Below are 19,960 nucleotides of genomic sequence, written 5' to 3' on the forward strand. Positions count from 1 at the left end.
ACTGGTGCCTTGGGGAGCTGGGGGAAGGGATATACGGTCAGACAGGGACGGCTTCACTTTCAGACCCTTCTTCTGCCCCACAACGCAGCGGTCAGGGAAACAGAGCGACAGTGGTGGCTGGGCAAGGCTTGGTGCTGGCGGGCAGCTGGCTGCCTGCCCCCCCTTTGCTCTCTGCATGGCTTTTCCAAGGCGGCTCAACCTGCGGCACCTCCTGCTGCGTCCCATCCTGATCTCCCTGGCTGGCCTGCCAAGGCACATCAGTGTTGACCTGCGGCAACTGGCCACCCACCCGCTGTGCCAAGACATCTCACAGCAAGCCAAGCCCCCCTTTTCCTAGCTTCCAATGTCTTCCAAAACCAGGCTTATAGCTGTGCCCTGGTTCTTTACCCCAAGAGAGCAGGGGTGACAGCTGAATGCTTGTCTGGATGATAAGAGGGAATGTAAAATCCAAAGGATGTGAACTGGGTGTTAGGTGGGGTGCTGGGCTGTCCCCATGCCATATCCCCCATCCAGCTGCCCTCTGCTATGACCCCCCCCCCCACCCCAACTGAAGGATGTCTTTTGGGTCCTTGTCCCTCTGCAGCACCCCCAGTCACCCCCAGCCTGTGCCATTCCCCCCAGGATCCTCAAGACAGCTTATGCCCCCCCCCCCCCAGTTGTCCCTTTTGACCTTGGCCCACTGCAGTCCTGGACATGGGGGAGAGGAGGGTCCGGAGGGGCTGAGGCTGGGAATGCAGCAGGAGTTTCGGTGGTTGGTAAAGCACGAACATTGGGGTGTCTCAGTGCAGGGGCTGGGCATGGATGGGGGGGCAGGAAGGGACCCCAAGTTTTGGGGAGGTGAGGAAGAGGAACAGGATGGGGCTGTCCCATTACTTCCATTAGAGGAGGGAATCAATGGGGGAGAGGGACAGATTGCCCCCCCCCCCCCAAAAGAAGCCGCAATGAGCTGCACGGGGGGGCTTCACCCAGCAGAGCCAGAGAAGCACAGACAGGACTGAGTGGGGGAGACGGCGGGGGGGGGGGGGGGGGGGGCGACTGTCAGATCCTGCCGGGAGCAGATTGAACCCTTGGTGGGGAGAATGAATATTTAAATCTGAATTAAACCAAAGGGTGAGAACAGTTCTGAGGATTTCCCGGAACACACTTGGTTGGAGATGGGAGAGGAATGGGAGAACGAAACCCCCGTAAATCCCCCTTCTCCCCAGTCTCCCCAGTACCTCCCTGTCCTGAGCATCCCTCAGAGCGCTCCCGGCGCAGCCCTACCCCGGCACCGGGTGGGCTGGGGGAGACGCAGGCCAGCCATGGAGGGACAGACCGGGGAGGGGGCGGCGGGTCGGAGATTGCGGGGGGTGCAGATCGAGGGTTGTGGGGTCACATCAGGGATGAGAAGGAAACGGATCGAAATGGGGAGGGGGGTGGCAACGGCGACGCCAGGGCTTGGAAGATGGTGCGGGGAACGGGCCGGCAGCGATCGGCGCTTCCAGCACAGCCCGGGCTTCACTTACCGGGAGTCGTCCCGATTCTAGCGCTCCCACTCGCGTCCGAACACACGCGTGACCCGGCGGCGCCTCTTGTCACCCGTCCGCCCCGTGGTGTCACGCCGCGGCCACCCCACCCCTTCCCACGCCTCTCCCTGAGCGGCAGCCCCACGAGCGGCGCGTCCCGCGTGGGTCGCGCTGCGCTCCCAGGGACCAAGCCCCCCCCTCCCCGGCCCCGTAACCCCCCCAGCCCCGCTGCCGCCGGGCTCGCCCCCGCATCCTGCCGCCCACGCCGGGCTCTCGGGGGCCGGCCGGTGCCGGCGGTTCCCTTCCCCGGGAGCCCACTGGGGACCGGGAGGCAGAGACAAAGGCGGTAAAAAATCCGTGCGCAGCTCCAGCCGCTCCGAGCCCCGCCGATCCCCTTGACTACATCGTTAGGGGATTATCCAGGACCTCATCGCGGGGGGCCGGGGCGTCCGCCCCGTCCCGGTACCGGGCGCCTGCGGACGGCGCCGGCGGAGCTACCGGAGAGCGGGGGGGCAGCGAGGATCGTCCAGCGGCGGCACCGGGCCGGTACCGGGGCGGGGCGGGGGTCGCCCTGTGGGGGCCGGACGGGAAGCGGGGCTCGGTCCGCGGCCGGCGGAAAGTTTCTGCCGGTGTCCCCCCGCTGCGGGGGGAGCCCGGAGCCCGGTCCCCGGCGGGATCGCGGCCGGGGGCAGGAGGGGTCGGGGGCGGAGGCAGGCGGGGGCCGGGGGGAGTGGGGGGGTGTCTCTCCGTGCCTCCGCGCTGCTGGGCTCAGCTTTATCCGGGGCTGTAATCCCCCCTGCTCCGGTAATTAAAAACTCCGCATTACAAGGAAAACGGTGTGCGGGGAAATGTAATCAAGTCCGGAGGGGCTTAACCATCTGCTGAAGGTTAGGACCGGCACGGCGGGGGACGCAGCCGGGGGATTTGGCAGCCGCCGCGATCCGGGCTCCTCTTAATATACCGGGGGGACCAGCGCTGCATCCGCGGGGTAACACCGGCTCCAGGGGCGCGGGGGCAGCGCCCGGTCCCGCCGCGGGCTCCCCCCGCCTTTAACGCGGCTCCGGGGCCGCGGCGGGGAAGGGGTTAAGCGGCGGCCGCGGCTCGGGCCGGCACTGCGGTGCCGAAACCCCGGGGGGGCCCCCCCGCCGCCCCCGAAACTCCTTGGAAGTGCAAGGGGCTCGGAAGGACGAGCACGGCGGGTGGGCGCCGAAGGGGGTCTGCGGGGCCATGGGGGCCGGGGCAGGCTGCGGGCGGGGGCAGCTTTTCCTCCCCTCCCTCCTCCTCCTCCTCCTCTTCCTCCTGGCCTCGCCGCTCTCGGCGGGCGGGCAGCTGCGCTACGCCGTGCCCGAGGAGCAGGAGCACGGAGCCTTCGTGGCCAACCTCGGCGAGGACCTGGGGCTGGACGTGTCCACGCTGTCGGCGCGGCGGTTCCGCATCGTGGCCCGGGCCGGGGCCAGGCAGCACCTGGAGGTGAACCTGGAGAACGGGATCCTCTTCGTGAACGAGCGGATCGACCGGGAGGAGGTGTGCGAGGCGGGGGGCGCCTGCCTGCTCCACCTGCAGCTGCTCATCGAGAGCCCGCTGGAGCTGTACCGCGTGGAGGTGGAGGTGCTGGACATCAATGACCACGCGCCCACGTTCCCTTGGCAAGAGTATGTGCTGGAGGTGGCCGAGTCTGCCGTGCTCGGTGCCCGCTTCCCACTTGAGAGCGCCCAGGATCCTGACGTGGGTACCAACTCGGTGCACACCTACCAGCTCAGCCCCAATGGCTTCTTCTCACTTGAGGTGCAGACACGCAGCGACGCCAGCAAGTTTGCAGAGCTGGTGCTGGAGCGCACCCTGGACCGCGAGCAGCAACGCACGCACCGGGTGCTGCTCACTGCTCTCGATGGCGGCATCCCCAGGCGCTCAGGCACAGCCCACATCCTCATCACAGTGCTGGACGCTAATGACAATGTGCCTGCCTTCGATCAGCCCTCATACAGAGTGAGCCTGCCTGAGGATGCCCCTGCCGGCACCCTGGTCATCCAGCTGAATGCCACTGACCTGGATGAGGGTCCCAACGGGGAGATCGAGTACTCCTTCAGTGGGCATGCACCACCGCGCGTCCGGGAGCTCTTCCGTGTGGAGCCCCGCAGTGGGCAGGTGCTGCTGAAGGGCCCCCTGGACTATGAGCGGGCAAGCCTCCATGAGCTCTATGTGCAAGCCAAGGACCGCGGACCCTCAGCTGTGGCTGTGCACTGCCGGGTGCTTGTGCACCTCCTTGATGTGAATGACAACGCGCCAGAGGTGACCCTCACCTCTGTGTCCACGCCTGTGCAGGAGGATGCCCCAACAGGCACCGTCATCGCAGTCATCAGTGTTCTGGACCGGGACTCTGGGGACAATGGGCGCGTGAGCTGCGAGATCAGCCCCAATGTGCCTTTCGAGCTCCGCTCCTCCTTCCGCAACTACTACACTCTGGTGACCACAGAGGCGTTGGACCGGGAGGTAGTGCCCGAGTATAATGTAAGCATCACAGCGCGGGACATGGGCTCCCCTGCCCTGCTGACCCGCAGCACCCTCACCATCCCGGTGTCCGATGTGAATGACAACGCCCCGCGCTTCCTCCAGCCCTCCTACAGTGTGTACGTGATGGAGAACAATGCGCCAGGAGCCTCCATCTGCTCCGTCAGTGCTTTGGACCCCGACTGCCAACAGAATGCCTATCTGTCCTACTCCATCGCTGATGGGCACATCCATGGCATGCCAGTGGGCACCTATGTGTCCATCAACTCGGACAGTGGGCACATGTATGCCCTGCGCTCCCTTGATTATGAGCAAATCCGCAGCTTCCAGATCCAGGTGCAAGCTCAGGATGCAGGCTTCCCCCCGCTCAGTGCCAATGTCACTGTTCACATCTTCGTGCTGGACCAGAACGACAACGCTCCTGTCATTGTGTCCCCCATGCCACGCAATGGCTCTGTGGCTACCGAGCTGGTGCCGCGGTCAGCTGGGCCTGGCTACTTGGTGGGCACGGTGTCAGCAGTGGATGCGGATGCAGGGCTGAACTCCCGCCTCTCCTACCAGCTCCTCCAAGCCACCGACTTCACCCTCTTCAGCCTGGCGCCGGACACGGGTGAGCTGCGCACCCTCCGCTCCTTTCTGGAGCAGGACGCAGCCCGGCAGCGGCTGGTGGTGCAGGTGCGTGACGGGGGGCAGCCAGCGCTCTCAGCCACCATGTCCCTCCTGCTTTCTGTGGTGGAGACCATGCCTCAGACTCTCTCTGACTTCAGCAACTTCAGTCTCCCCCCAGAAGACTCCTCCTCCTCCCCACTCACACTCTACCTCCTTGTCTCCCTGGGCTCCATCTCCTTCACCTTCCTCCTGGCCATCCTCATCCTCACAGCCATTCGGTGCCGCGGAGAGCAGCGCTCCTGGCGACGTGATGGCTGCCACTGCTGTCCTAGGCCCAGGTCCTCCCCTGAGAGCCTCAAGACATCCAACCTCACGGCACAGCCCACCACGAGCACAGCCGCCCACCGTGATGTCCCTGATGGTGGCCCCCCGGGCTACTGCTACAAGCTCTGCCTCGGTCCCGAGTCTGCCCAGAGCGACTTCATGTTCCTCAAACCCTGCAGCCTGCCCCGCAACAACGAGAAAGGCCCCGGGAACCTGCCGGCTGCTGGGAAGCGATCCCAGCCCAGCCAGCAATTCCATGTCTCCAAGCAGGTAAGGGGGGCATGCTGAGCTCACAGAACTCCTCTGGGATCCTTGGCCCCATCCCTGAGAGGTCTCATCCCTAAACCTGTGGAAGAAACCAGGCACTGATTTACCAAGAGAATAACCTTTGATCGGTGCAGGAATTAGGATCAAGCTGTGGGAACCCTCCACTGAGCTTCCCCATGGGTGCAACCACCAGGGGAAGCTGGGCTGGGGTGAAAGGAAATCCCCTCCCCACCACCTTTAGCATGCATGAGAGGCAATGGAGCTGCACTGGTTACTGGGGGTGGCACAGTGGGAGTGGCATCTCCTTTGTGTCAGCAATTTGCCCTGGGACACCTCTCTGTTTCCCCCATGCCAGTGCGGGGGCCACAGTGTCCCAGTGCAGGACCTGGGGCCAGTCCCAGTCCCGCTGGCACTGATCGTGTCCCCATTCTGGCACCCAAGCCCTGGGCTGTGCCACTGGGTAGGGAGTGGGCAGTTCGGGGAGGGATTTGATGTCAACATTTGTTAGGTACTGAAATGAGGAATGTCTAATTTTCATGATGAAAGGCTCTTCCCAAAACACGATTACAAGGATGGAGAGTGATGAGGCATCTAATCCACTTATATCTGACTTAATAAAACAGCCCTTCCAAGGAGAGCACAGGACTCTGCCAACAGGCTCTCCCTGTGCGTCGCCTTGCACTGCTGGACTCACTTGTCTCATGTGTTAACGGGACTTTCCTCTGGTTGTTTTCAGCCCCCCAGGACACTGGGTATGCAGATGATTTCTGAACCTCTCATCTTTTGGTGCCTGAGACCCGGGTTAAGCTGTCATCACACCTGCAGGAAGGGCTTTTTAAAATTAACAGAAATAGGAGAAGCCCTTCTCTCTTCCCAGAAGGACAGACCTTGGCAAATGAACTCCCACAGGTGGAGAGCAAGCGTCTCCATCTGTGACAACCCCAGTGTCTCAGGAGGGCGGAGAAGCCCAGGAGCGAGCAGACTGGATCAGCTCTGCCTCAGTTTCCCTGTCTATAAAATAGGAATGTGCTGCTTGCTTCCCCACAAGAAGAGGGCAGAGAAGAGACGAGGTCTTATGTCCCTGCTTACTGAAGGTTAAGAGTTGTTCCCAGTAACACACCTTCCCCCTCTGTGTTTTGCAGATCAAGCAGCCCAACACAGACTGGCTGCCCCCCAGCACGCAGCGACCTGCCCTGAAGAGGTACCAAACCCAGCGGGCGTGGGTGGAAGGGGATGTGGGGACTGGGAGGTTCTCGCTGATGCAGCATTGAATTGGTCTCTTCCCTTTAGCTCCCAGAGCCTGGAGGACATGGGGGAAATCCGCAGAGCTCTGCAGAAGGAGCACGAGAGGCTGTGCACGTTGGTGACCCCTGTCTCTGGTTAGTGGTGGGGGTCTGGGGTGGGGAAGGGCAGACCCACTTGGTGCCCCTGGGCAGAGATGCAGTGGCCCACACACATCCCTTTTCCTAGCAGTGTGCCCAGGGATAGCCTGGCCCCCGGAAAGGAGGGAGGGTGGTGACACATGGCTGTAGGCTTGCACCCTGGGACAGATGTGACGGTCCCACTGAGCAGTGGCTGTGCCCTCCCCCAAGCCAGTCTCACCCACTCCTTTCTTCCAGAGTTTCAGAAGGCCTCGGCAGGTGCCAACAGCATCTGGGCACCCCAGCACAGCCCCTTGTACCCGGGGCACATCCCGGCCCTGGATTATCAGCACAACGTCTACATCCCTGGCACCCCCACTCTGCTTTCCAGCAAAGACGGGCCCCTTTTCCCAGGCCGGGAGAACAGAAACAGCTTCTCCACCTTTGGCAAGAGGAAGAAGATGACAACTTACTGCGACATGCCTGACAGCGTGGTCATCAACAACGACCTGAAGTAGTGACCAGTGCTGGGTCTGGATCACCTGCATTGTTTCTGCTGCTGGGTCCATCTGCAGCACACAGCTCCACCCGTGAACCACCTAGGAGTTTGCAGGGCTGCTGAGATGGTGGCTCACCAGGGTGTGGAGAAAGGAGCAAGAGACTGGGACAGGATAGGGCAGGGGCAGTGGGTGTGTTTCTCCCATCTCCTTCTGCAGAGCTGTTGGCAGCAGTTGCTGCTGGGGGTCTGGACGACCAGACTTCAGCAAATCTGCCTTGAGTTTTCCCATTCCTATCCATCTCTGTAAATGTCACTTTGTGTTGTCTGGCTGTGTGGATGTATTGAGCTGCATGCCTGTATTTCTGCCCCAGGAGGCACGGACAATTTGCACAGACCAAGCCTGGCCCAGGCAAGCCTGGTGCTACGAACGAGGGCAGCAACCGCTGCTCTGCCCTGAGACCCAGAGGGATGCATTGCATGTCCAGAGCACAAGTTGGTGTCTGGCTTCTCCAGAAAGTGAGTGCAAGACCCAGCCATTACAGGGGCTTCCCTTCAAACCATGACCTGACACCTGACACAGCAGGGCTGGAGACCAGAAGTCCAGGACACAGCCAGGCCTTGCTCTGAGAACAGCACGGGACGGCCAGAAGAGCTGTTAGCATAAGCAGCTGGGAGATGCACAAGGTGAGGCTCTGCTGGGTAACTCTCCAGCCCAAGGCAACGCCATGTGAAAGGCAGAGTTTCCAGCCATTGGAGGGGCCCAGCACAGCAGTGGGTCCTCTCCCCTCCTCCTGCCTTCACCTGCATCTCATTTTTCTGAGCACCTCAGACAACTGCCTTGGGGCCCCACCTGCACAGGACACACGCCTCCCACTGTTCCCTGCTCCTCTTCAAGGTCTTCTAGCAGGCTGCCAGGTGCCCTCAGGGGCCGGACTCCAGCCCCAGAACTGTCTCTCTCCCACCCTGCTCACCCCCCACCTGTCCACCCAGTCTGTCTGCCAGCGTTGCCAACCGCTCACCTGTCACCAATCCATCTGTGCAAAACATGACAGCTCTTTCTAGACCAAGTTTGTTTCACGGTGGCTGATTTGTACCAATAAATTGTATTTTAATAGCTCACCCTGGCTCCTGGCTGTCCCTGAGCCCCAGCTGCACCCCATGCAGGGGTCATGGCCGAGCTGTCAGAGCAGGGCTCTCAGCTCCAGCACACGTGTATGTCCCTCGGGCCTCCTTCACTGCTGGAGTGGCCCACGAGAGCTCATTTCATTCACTTCACCCAGAGGCTGGGGGCTTGAGGTCTCCTCCCTGTATTCAGGAACACTTTGGGGTCACGGCCAGGCATAGGTAGAGATGTATTAAAGGCAATGGAGATGCCCTGAACTGCTGGGGAGGGGGGCTGGATCTGGTAATGGCTTATTGTTATTATTGTGCATTGCTTTCTATGGCTCATTTGAGCTTTCCCTAGATGCTTGCCACCCACCAGCTTGCCGCAAGAGCAGCGGGAATGCAGGAAGAGATGTGTGTCTGGGGTAGGCACCGACTGGGAACAGGCAAGCCTGTATCTGCTGGGGGGCTCTTGGCTGGGTGTGGGAAGGAGCTCACCTTTGGATGAGGTCCTGAGAAGGTCACGCTGTGGCTGTCCTCCTACCGTCTGCTTGCTCAGTGTTGGGCTTGGGGAGGCTGCAGTGTGGCTTTTGGGATTAACCCAGAAAAGTCCTTGTCTGCAAGCAGGTAATGTGCTCTCTGGTGGTGGCGGGGGCGGGCAAGAACATGTAAAGGAGCCCTTGGGAGTCAGAGCTGCAGGAGGACTGGGCTTTGGACATGAAAGAGACATGGCTGCTGCTGGTGGCTTCAGTCCCAGCCCACATCTGCCTGTCTGTGAGCAGACTGAAGATTCCCTGTCCCAGTTAGAAGGTAGGGTGAAGGATTTGATGCTGCCAAGTGGATTCTGCAATGGCCTCTGCAGTTTGTTAAGGATAAAAAAAGAACACAAAACAGCAACTGCCTGAGACCCTGTACTGCATTAGCCTGTTTCACTGCTTCAAAAGACAAGAGAATTATGCAAAGTGATACAATAAAATTAATAACAGCCTCAAGAAGTAATAAAAACATCAAATGGACTTGACTCCTTGCGGGAGCAGCAAGCATCTCCCTCTCCCAGATTAGCTCTGGTAATAACTTCTCTGCCATTTTCAGGTGGTGCTGGCTGGGTGTTAGGAGAGTACCGCAGCCCCTCTGCAGTTCATGAAACCAATTTACTTGGTGTGTGAGCCCCACAGCACCCAGGATATAAAAGAATGCATGGAGCCATTGCTTTGAATGGGAGTCACAGGTGTTGCTCCCCAAAGAGAGGTCTCAAAAGTTAGCACCTAAGCCGTAGGCATTGGAAATGAACAGTTAGCACACCTGTCCTTGGGAATTCATAGCCTTTGCCACCTGCCCAGGACTGTGTCACTCTCTAGAGCATTTCATTGGCATCTCTTTTACCCCAAACAAAGTTCATTTGACCATCAGGAAGTTGCCTCCCTCTCCTCTCCATTTCTCTGGGACATCCTCACCCAGGAGATGACACAGGTACACACATGCACACACACCTGCACCTCTTGCTGATCCCTGGGTGGCACCACAGCTCGGGGCAGGTCTCCTCCAAACAGTGTTTGGGGGTTAGCATACCCCCAGCCCAGGCCCCAGCACCCCTCTTCCCTGAGCATCTCTTGCTGCTTTGTTGGAGGAAATCCTGCACTAACATACTTCAAATTCAATCTCTCTCCTGGATCAACATATCAATAAAAAGGACAATAAAAAGGGATTTGCTTTAGTGGAGGTAGCACTTAAACCTAACTACAACTGCACTGCTATGCCTTCCTCAGAGGGCGTGCTTGGTCAGAATGGTCGGTTTAATACATCTTCCTCTGATGATCTTCCATAGGGACAGGTCGTCATTAAAAATGCAAGGTCTTTGCCCTGCAACCAGTTATTTTTACAACTTTTCCTGTGCTTACACTCCTGCACAGTTCATGAGCATTAGCTGATTTCTGCAGCCTGGTAATGCACTGGGCACAAGAGCTGCTTCGGAGACGTGCTCAACGCTCTCTATACGCTCTACTCATACTTCCCAGCTCTCTCAGAGATCCAGAGGCAAATCCTGCTTTCAGGGGCCTGCCAGCCAGCTTGAGCTTTGCTTCTACAGCAGTGGGAAAGCTGCCATGTGGTGCAGTTGGCTGCAAAATGCTGCAGGCCATGTTAAGCAGGCACATCGTGCTTCTGGGCAACAGCACAAACAGGACTTTTTTGTGCTCTTGCTATTGCTGAGTAGACTCTTCGGAAGGAAACATTACTTATATCTCTATAATGACTTAAAAGTGTATAGCAGAGAGATGAATCTAGAGGCAGAGAGAAAAGTGGTCAGAAAAGATGTGGAGGGGCTGGTGCTCAGCTCTGCCCAGATCTGCAGTGCACGGAGCCAAGCCACAAACAGTAAAGCCCCAGGAAGTCTTCATGGAGACCCAGCACTCGGCTGGGTCTGGTGGGGTAGAGCTAGGAGCATGTGTGATCTCAGCTACCCAAGAGGGATCCGTGTCAGCAGGACAGACCTACAGTCCCCGAGGACCGGGGGTGCATTGAACTTGGAGGGGTCTGGATCCAGAAAAAGTCAGTGGCACTCAGTGGTTAATTCCAGACTCTGGTGATGCTATGCCTTCATTTTCTTTTCTTCTGTTCTGACCTGTAGAAGATGCAGAAGGATCATTCTTTAATTTAGTCAAGAATGGGTCCAGGCCCTTCCTGATTTCTTTTCAAATTGCCTCAGTGTCTTAAATATCTCCCTGGACTCATCCTACAGAACAGCCCGCTGCTCTTGGCTGCACACACACAAACACACACACACACATGCCTGCCTCTTTTTGTTTGTAGAAATAAACATCCTCTAGCTTTTGTCATAATAATATAGCCTCTGCCACACTGAAAAATCATCTGTGTGATTGTCATGTGTTGATTTTCTCTGCTCCTTTGCACCTTTTCTTTTTTTTTTCTTTCCTTTTTTTTTTTCCTTCTTTTTTTTACTGCTCTGAAAACATCAATTCCTGCCTCCTCCGCAGAGATCAGATGGAGAAACCGGCCTGGGCTAAGTGAGGCTTTTGCCTCCCCAGTTTCTGTATAATGTGTTTTCAATCTAAGTGGTGGAAATGTCACTGACTCTGTTTGCAGCGTTCACTCAAGTGGAATTAATGTTTCTTGTTAGTGATAATATGACTTAATCATCTTAATTATTGTGAGACAGAAGCAGACACCTTTGTGTATTGAATAACTTATGACATACCGGACCAAAAAGCACAAAAGAAGGCTTTGAAAATAAATTAAATATGACCTCTAGTACAGTCTGCACTTCGACTAATGATTCATCTCCCATGCAATTCAATGATTTACAAATCTTACATTTGAATAAATGATACATTTTTGCATGTTTTAAACAATAGCAGCAATTTTTATTTCAGCATTTGGAATTCAAAGTGTTTCTCCAGTGCCAGGAAGCAGGGTAAACATGTTCATGTTAAACGGATTGAAAAATAAAACATTTGTGCAGTCAACCATCAGAAATACATCAAGAGGATCTGGAGGCAATTGTGATGAGATATTTATTTTAATTCATTGCTAGGAATACCTACAACAACTGGTGAAAAAAAATGCATTGGAAGAAATGAAGTGAGAGCAAAGATTCTCAGAAGGGTCTCTAAGGTCTTCACATCAAATCTGTTCATTCCAGTAATGTCTACAACAGAAATGTCATCAAATAGCTCCAGAAATGTCTTATCATACATTTTGCCTGCACAGAAAATAAATCCTGTTTATACAAAGGAAAGAGAAGAAGAAAAAGCAACCGTCAATCAAGAAAAACGTAATGAGTATTAGCAGGATTTCAGATAGGCCAAGATGTAGACAGTCTGTAACTGAAGGCTGCATGTGAAATAGGAGAGTGGGGTTTAAATAGCTATGTGAACCCAGAGAAAAGATGAGCTGTCTAAATTGGTTCTGTTCTGCTGCAATGAATCATTGGATGTCTGTATCCAAATTTTCCCCTAAAAAGCACTGGAGTTCACTTTGGTGCAAACAGTAAAGCGGATATCTCTAGGGGGATTTGTTTCAGCCCAAGTTTATCTGCAATTCAGAGGTTAGTTTAGACTCTAGCATCACAGAGACATTTAAATTTCTTTCTGCAGGTTTTGGGGGGGTTGCCCTAACTGCTAATTGGGTTAAGTTGAGTTAATGGTGTTAACAAAGCAAACTTTGCCATGAAGTGGCCCCCTCTTGCTCCTGCGGTGCTCAGTGCTGTAGTGCCCCAGCAGGTTCAGGAGTGTCCCAGTTTGCAGCCTTCCTTCACCACAAGGATGAAGGCTCTGCTCCCTCCTGTTACTGAGGTATTTCCAGACAGGTCACTTGATGCAGTCGGGGCTGCACCATCGCCAGCCTGTCCCAGGTCACTGCTTTTGTTCTGTGCTCCCTGCACACCATTTCCACATCTTCTGCAGTTCCCTAGAAGCCTGTGACTTATCCTTGGGACTATCCCACCTTTTTCTGAGCCCACATCAATTTATAATTTCATGAGTCTCCTTTTAATTCTCATGCCCATTATTTCTTGGTATTTTAGCTAAAAGAAAAGTTTTGGTTTGGTTTGTTTTCCAAAATTTCAAGGACCCTAGGATTTATTTCTTTTGTCAAGAGACGTTCTTCTTTTTCATCCAGTTTATTGCAGCTCTTGCTCTTCAGTTGTTCAGTCTGTATTGACTAAATCTCCAAATTTCCCCTGAGTGCAGATGGAACACCTCTACCCAGCTCACTTGGATACACATACTTTCAGCCATCCAAACATGCAGAGTTTGATCTGGGGCTGAATCTCATCCCTAGGATCCCACTTGTCCCCAGTCTCTTCCTTGCTCTTCCTTTACCATCATTTATCAGAAGTGGAGATAAAGCCCTGCGTGTGCAGCACCTGTCTGTCACCAACATTTTAGCAGAGACCAGAGGAACAGATCTGCTATTTGCTTTGAGTCTCCCCTAGAAAACCAAACTTCAGGAATGCAATCCTGGAATCAGTTGCTAAAGATAAAGCTTAGTTTTTCTGGTGCCAGGAGATGCAATGTTATACTCAGTTTGCTTTCCTAAACCTCCTTTCTTCTCTTTAATTTCCCTCTGCAAAACACTCTGAGAGTTGCCCCAGTATCTAGAGCTCTTCAGCCAGCCCTGAATCCTTTTTCCACGTTCCCCAGGAGTTCTCTTGGCTGGTTATGCCACATGGAATGAGCCATTTGATGCCATCAGTGCCTGTCAGATGACATTCACCGTGACTGTCATGTTCCTTTGATGTCTGGACAGCCTTCAGCTTCATCCTCCTTTCACTGCTGGGTCCACACTCATCCCCACTTTCCTGCGTCTCCTTTCTTTTGGCTCAAGTTTTATAGCTGCTGTTGTTTCCTAGTGAGGCTGGATCAAACCTGACTCTGCTTTGAGCAGGAGGCTGACTTAAAGGCTGCCAGACATCCCTTTCAGCTTCAGTAATCGTGTGAATCCATGAAGACTCCTGCAACCTGCTAAATCCCCGGTGAAACTGTGCCACTCACATGTCACTCCCCCACTGCACCCCACCACCAGCACCCAGTCAGGACAGACCCATCCTACCTGCTGTGCTTGAGTCTGCTGACCATCTCCTGAGCAGCACGGTGCTGTCTGAACATCTCCCTGAGGTGGGGTTCAGCTCCTTGTGTGTATTCTGTGGTTTCACAACTTTCCTTCACCAGTTCAGTGACTTACAGCCCAGGAGTGTCACCACTCGTGATGCTTGCTGGTGACCAGAACAGAGGCCTGGGGAGGGAGGCTTTGCCTCGGCACGGTCTGATGACCCTCACCCTGAGCCACGCCACAGGGAGCTCTGTGCTGGGCATCACTGCTGACCAGCAAGATGCTTCCAATCTTGCAAGGGAGGAGCCAGAAATTCACTTTTGCTCCTCCTACCTTGGAAACAAGCAGGGGCAAGTTACAGGCTTTGTGTTAGCTATGCATTCTTTACAAAGATTAAAAATAAATTAAAATCTGGGATCAGAATTGTGGGGTGGGACAGTCTGGGAACATGATGGAGACCTTCATGTCTTCCCTCTAGGAAGGGGAAGCAGTGTCTGCTGCAGGAATGAGGAGGGAAGAGCACTCTGAGAGCCACTTGTGAAAGGGTCGATTCTGCTGGCATGGAGAAGTTTCTTCGCAAAAAGACCTCCCTGCGCAGATAGTAAATGGAAATGGAGTGAGAAATGAGCACAGCAAAGCATCACTAAAGTTTTCTGCTGCCTGCAGGTGGAATTCAAGTTAAAAAGATTAAAGCAAACAAACAACAAACAGACAACCTCCTTTCCACATAGATTACATTGCTGGAGAAGCTCTGAGCCTTGCAAGGCATAAGAGTTGCCTGCTCTGAGGTTCCTTCCCTGGGGACTCTGCTTGGGATAGCTCCATCCATTTATCCCTGACTCCTGACATCTACATAACACACTCACAGAGAGAGTTATTAGTTTAATTTTCTTGTGAATTACAACAGGGGCACAGAGAATTAGAAAGGGCTTTTTTTTTTTTTTATTATCATTACTTTTTGTTTTCCAGTTGAGAGATTGTAAATGAGGCTATTCATCCTGCTAGCATCAGTGGGGACCCAAACCCAAGCCTTTCTGGAGTAATTGGTTTCTGATGAGCAATCGCTTGTAAAACCAATAGCAAATGCAGGAAGTAAAATATAAATTCTCCCTTTACATGCCGAGCTTTTCATTAGGATTGTGTGTCTGGCCTCTTTCTGGGATTCAGTGGAAAAGCCAAGAAGTGGTAAACAAGGCAGCAGCCTAAGCCTGAGAAGCATCTTGTATTAGCAAAAAACTGGGAGAACAGCATTGTCCAGTGCCCCTGGGCACAGATAAAGCAGTCACAGAAACCCTCAAGCTACATCTTTCCAAGCCAGAAAGAGCAGATCTCAGAAGTGTGTTTGCATGTGGGGCAGGCCTGGATGCAGTGCTGCCCAACAGAAAACAAAAGATTGAGGAAGGCAAAGAAAAATTAGAGACCAGGGACAGGTGTCTGAGCTGCACATGGAACCGAGGAGGGCTGGCTGGTGGAAATTCGCAGCCTCTGGTATCCTGCATATGCAAAATATAATGGACCTTGCTGTTTGCATTTGTTACAAGGGTTGAGACTGTGAACCTGGCTTCAGTTACCTATTTTTTTTCCTAGTTCCAACTGAGGAGGCTGCTAATCTGCCCTGGCTTTTGTTTCCCTGATGAATGCTATGGTGCTTAAAGCTTGATTTGTTTATTTATTTTGGTGGCAAATTACATATCAATCCAGAAGCAGCTTTCAGTGTTTTCTAGGTTGGGATTACGAGACTCTCGTTCATTGGCTTAACTGGATTGCTTGCTGCTTTATTATTCAGTAAAATCTGTTGGCACACATACAGCTGGTTGTTGCCTTAAAGATGAGTGGAGAATAGCAGGGCTGACAAAGACAGAACATTTTTAAACTCATGTACACAAAAAAATATTTCACGTACACGAAAAGAATGATGTAGGCATATCTTTAACAAAGCAAACAAACAAAGGAAAACCCTCCAAACAAACACCTTTTTTCATGTTTCTGATGCTGAAAGCTGATCCCGAGGAAACCAACAACCAACAAGTAGAGTCAGATCACTGATTAGACCCAGACCTGGGCAGCCAGCTTGAAGCAGAGGGGATTGGAGCAGGTGATGCCCAGCCATCACTTCCCAACTCCATTCTGTGATTCTGTGATCACAAATGGTCAGCTTTTCACTTTTCTTCACCCTATAGTGATGGAGGTGTCATTGTGGCTGCAGCAAAAACTCAGACAATACAGAGATTTCCATATTTGCATGTGATTTGCTTGCAACATATATCCCAGTGCAACGCTGTGGAGCAGTCAGATAAACCAGTCTCTGCTTTTCCCATTTGCAGCCAAGCTCTCCAGGAGCCCTGGATGTACCCTGTCCTAACCATGCCTTGCTACTTGTCTCACGCCAGCTGGGCTGTGATGACCACCCTGGTTTTTGGGCCTCTTCCCTCAAATATCAGGCAACATTGTAATCTTGGTACTGTTTGAGCAAATGTTGTTCTGTGACAATATCCAACATCAGTTACTTAAGCTTAAGCACTGGGAGTTTGGGAATTATAACACACAGAGAAGAGCAGAACATAGCTCGGAGTGTAGTGTGACCCAGGAGAGGTGGAAGAGGACAAGCCATTCCCAGCAGCTTTTCGAATGGCACAAGTCCCTGGAATTGCTGATCATCCAAGCCTTTCTGCCTGCCACGCGGGCAGGGGCTAAGGTACCATATTTGTACCTTAGAGACCAAAGCGTGCGATGGGAGGCTTGTGCCTTCCTGCCAAACTGCACAAGGGCAACACCAGGGCGTGACCCTGCACTGCTGGTACCTGTGTAGAAGTCTGCATGAACAGGAGAGTCTGCAGGCAAGGAAGCTTTTTCCCTACTCCAAACAGCTGGCCCATGAACCCTGCTTCCCCTTCGCTTTCTCTTTTCCCCAAGCACTTCCACGTGCCCTTACTCCTGTCAGAGCTGAAGTTCCCAAATGACTCTTTTGCATGTACAAGCAGGCTGAGCTTCTGAGCACACTTCCTTTTGGTCTTTATTGGGATATGTCTGTCCTGAGGTGATGGCTGATCCTTTCACTCTCAAGGCGATTATGCGTGGCGGTTTTACTCAGGTGGGCACAGAGATGAGGATGACAGTTGAGAGAAGTAACAGGCAAAACATGGACTGGAGGTTTTTTATGAATGTAGCAGTTGTGAAGAATTCAAGAAAGTAGTAATTATGAGGAATATGTTTCATACTAGTGTGGTGAAGGGACAAGGGGTGGAGTGTGTGTAAATTATCCACTTTGTCAGTGTTGTGATCACGTTATGTTTATTTTGGTGTGGGGAATTCTTTTTCTTTTTGATGTAAGTGAACTTTGTGAAGACTGTGATGATTGTGATGAAAGAGTATATTGTGATTATTCTTAAATATGCTTTTCACAGAGGCGAGGGGTGGAATGAAATGGGTTTACGTGGCAAGGTTTTTGGAATCTGGGGACCACAGGGGTGGCTTCTGTGAGAAGAATCAAGAAGCTGCTCCATGATAGATAAGGGCCCTGCGGCTGGCCAGAGCCAAGCCAGTAAGTGATGCTGTTTGCTCCTCTGTGAGAAAGGGAAGGGAAGGGAAGGGAAGGGAAGGGAAGGGAAGGGAAGGGAAGGGAAGGGAAGGGAAGGGAAGGGAAGGGGGAAGGGAAGGGAAGGGAAGGGAAGGGAAGGGAAGGGAAGGGAAGGGAAGGGAAGGGAAGGGAAGGGAAGGGAAGGGAAGGGAAGGGAAGGGAAGGGAAGGGAAGGGAAGGGAAGGGAAGGGAAGGGAAGGGAAGGGAAGGGAAGGGAAGGGAAGGGAAGGGAAGGGAAGGGAAGGGAAGGGAAGGGAAGGGAAGGGAAGGGAAGGGAAGGGAAGGGAAGGGAAGGGAAGGGAAGGGAAGGGAAGGGAAGGGAAGGGAAGGGAAGGGAAGGGAAGGGAAGGGAAGAAGCAGGAGCAGGCCCCAGGCTGGACCTGTAGCCTGTGGAGAAGATCCCACGCAGGAGTCGGTGACCTGGCAGGAGCTGCTGCCTGTGGGGGACCCAGGTTGGAGCAGGGTGCTCCTGATAGATGGACCCCATGGTATGGACCCATATTGGAGCAGTTCTTGAAGAGCTGCTGCCTGTGGGAAGCCCACACAGGATCAGTTTGGGAAGGACGGCATCCTGTGGGAGGGACCCCACATGGAGCAGGGGCAGAGAATGACCAAGAAGGAGCAGTGGAGACCAAGTGCTATAGATAGACCACAACCCCCATTCCCCCGTTCCCCTGTGCCACTCAGAGTGGATGGGGGGAAGGTGTTTTGGGTTTCTTTCCTTTGTTTCTCACTTCTCTAGCTTGTTAGTAATAGGCAATAAATTTTATTTTTTATAATAATTTTTTTTTTATAATAAATTTTATTATCTCCCTCTGAGTCTGCTTTGCCTGTCACGATAATTGTTGAGTGAGCTCCCTGTCCTTATCTCAACCCTTGAGCCCTTTGCATCGTATTTTCTCCCCCTTTCCCTTTGAGGAGGGGGAGTGAGAGAACAGTTGTGGTGGAGCTCAGCTGCCCACCCAAGTAAAACCACCATATTATGATTAAAAAAAAAAAGAAGCAGAAAGGGAATCCTTCACACTTTGTTTTTGTTTGTTTGTTTGTTTGTTTTGTTACTAGGTTCTACTTTGTAATTTTCATTATTTTGGCTATGTCTCATATTTCCCACTTTCCAAATTCAGCAATGAAGAGGTCAAGAGTGAAAAATTCATGTAATAAGAGATCACATCATTATGCATTCCTTTTAAATGTCATTTAAAAGTATTTACTCACTGGTGACAATTTGTCAAAGGCTTGAAATGGTGCATGATAGAAGAACTTCTGTTATCAACCCAGACAACATTTTTGTTGCTGTTGTTGGTTTTGCTCATTTTGTGCTTTATGTTGTGACCTGGTCTAGGAAACTCAGTGAGGACATAGGTATTTGGGAAGTCTGTGAGAGGAAAAAGGAGATGGTGCTCATGGCTTGCAGAGCATCTGCACAGAAAAGAAGAGTGAAAGAAAAATATAGTTGTGGTGAGAGATTTGTCTAAATGAACAGCCTATGAGAATTTCTGAACTGGGAGAATATTTACAGTTGTTGTTACAGAAAGACGGCAGAAAGATGGAGAAAATATGAGGGAAACTGGATAAAATACCCACTGGGAACCCTTTACTGGTGTTGAAATTTCCCTCCACTCCCTTTTGGGTGGACTTTTGGGGGGATGTGTATTACTAGGGGAACCTATAGATAGGAACTGAAGTTGCAGGGTGCAAGGCCTTCTATGGCTTCCTCCTGAAATTGCAAATACCTCACTCTCTGAGAGTTCCTCCTTATCCTCATTGACCATCTTAACACAACACCCCCAGCTTTTGCACCCCAATTTTCCTTTCCGTAACAAGCCCAGCTGGCATCATCTTGTCCAGTTGTTCTCTATTGCTGTAGAGCAAGGAGGAAAGAATTCTTTTTTTTTTCTTTTTTTTTTTTCCCCTGTAATTGCTTAATTCTCTCACTGCACTTAAAAAGGTTGAAGTGAAGAAAATGCATCCCTGCACAAAGTATTTTGGGCAGAGGGAGCATGGTGAAGGCAAGGAAGTGGAATTATACTGCAAATGTCAGGAGCTATGAAAAATGTAACAGACTTTAATATTCTTCTGCTGTTACTGCTGAGAGTGTCTCTTACCTGCATTCACAGGAAGTGAAATGCCTTTTATTGAGCACAGCTGCCACTGAGCAGAAAAGATTTCTGTGCTTCCTATATTTATTTTAAAGCTACACTGTGGCATGCATTCCGATAATAAATGTTCTTTCCCTACAAACTCTCACGTAGCCTTCAACTTTAAGATTAGTTTAAGCTTTTAGGATTAACCCCTATACCATGCTCCACTGAAATTCAGCCCCAAATGCCCTGCTACTTATACCTTAGAATGGATTTCTGCATTCCAAATTGTAACCACCTGTGATACCTAATGCTAACTGGTGATGTGCCAGCAACTTGGATGCTGCTCTGAAGATGTAAAACATTAACCACGCATTTCTCTGTAGCTCACTTCCCCATGGGATTACTTTTCAAGGTAAGTGGTTTGTGTAAGATCCCTCAGAGACCTGCATTTAGTTTATTCAGTAGTATAAACAACCTGCTGCTTTTGTGCTTCTCTCTGCAGACCAAAGAAAAACCCATTTTACACATTAAAATTGAAAGTAGCATTGCTGAAA

The 19,960-nt window shown here is 52.5% G+C and overlaps 1 protein-coding gene across 1 annotated transcript; it reads left to right on the forward strand.

The window, feature by feature from the left end:
- Positions 1-1,323: 1,323 nt before the first annotated feature.
- Positions 1,324-8,405, forward strand: LOC106049645 (protocadherin-10-like). Its single transcript, XM_013202020.3, has 4 exons — positions 1,324-5,216; positions 6,356-6,414; positions 6,504-6,592; positions 6,833-8,405. Exons 1-4 carry the CDS (start codon positions 2,733-2,735, stop codon positions 7,090-7,092), a joined length of 2,892 nt encoding a protein of 963 aa, XP_013057474.3. The 5' UTR covers positions 1,324-2,732; the 3' UTR covers positions 7,093-8,405.
- Positions 8,406-19,960: the final 11,555 nt, after the last annotated feature.

The sequence above is a fragment of the Anser cygnoides genome, chromosome 14 (genome assembly GCF_040182565.1).
Source record: "Anser cygnoides isolate HZ-2024a breed goose chromosome 14, Taihu_goose_T2T_genome, whole genome shotgun sequence".
NCBI lineage: Eukaryota > Metazoa > Chordata > Aves > Anseriformes > Anatidae > Anser > Anser cygnoides.

Bases quoted from the DNA above. Each gene is read 5' to 3' on its own strand.
- LOC106049645 (XM_013202020.3), top strand. From the start codon at position 2,733: ATGGGGGCCGGGGCAGGCTGCGGGCGGGGGCAGCTTTTCCTCCCCTCC. The intron at 6,415-6,503 runs GTACCAAACCCA...TCTTCCCTTTAG, and splicing joins CAGCGACCTGCCCTGAAGAG to CTCCCAGAGCCTGGAGGACA. The intron at 6,593-6,832 runs GTTAGTGGTGGG...CCTTTCTTCCAG, and splicing joins GTTGGTGACCCCTGTCTCTG to AGTTTCAGAAGGCCTCGGCA.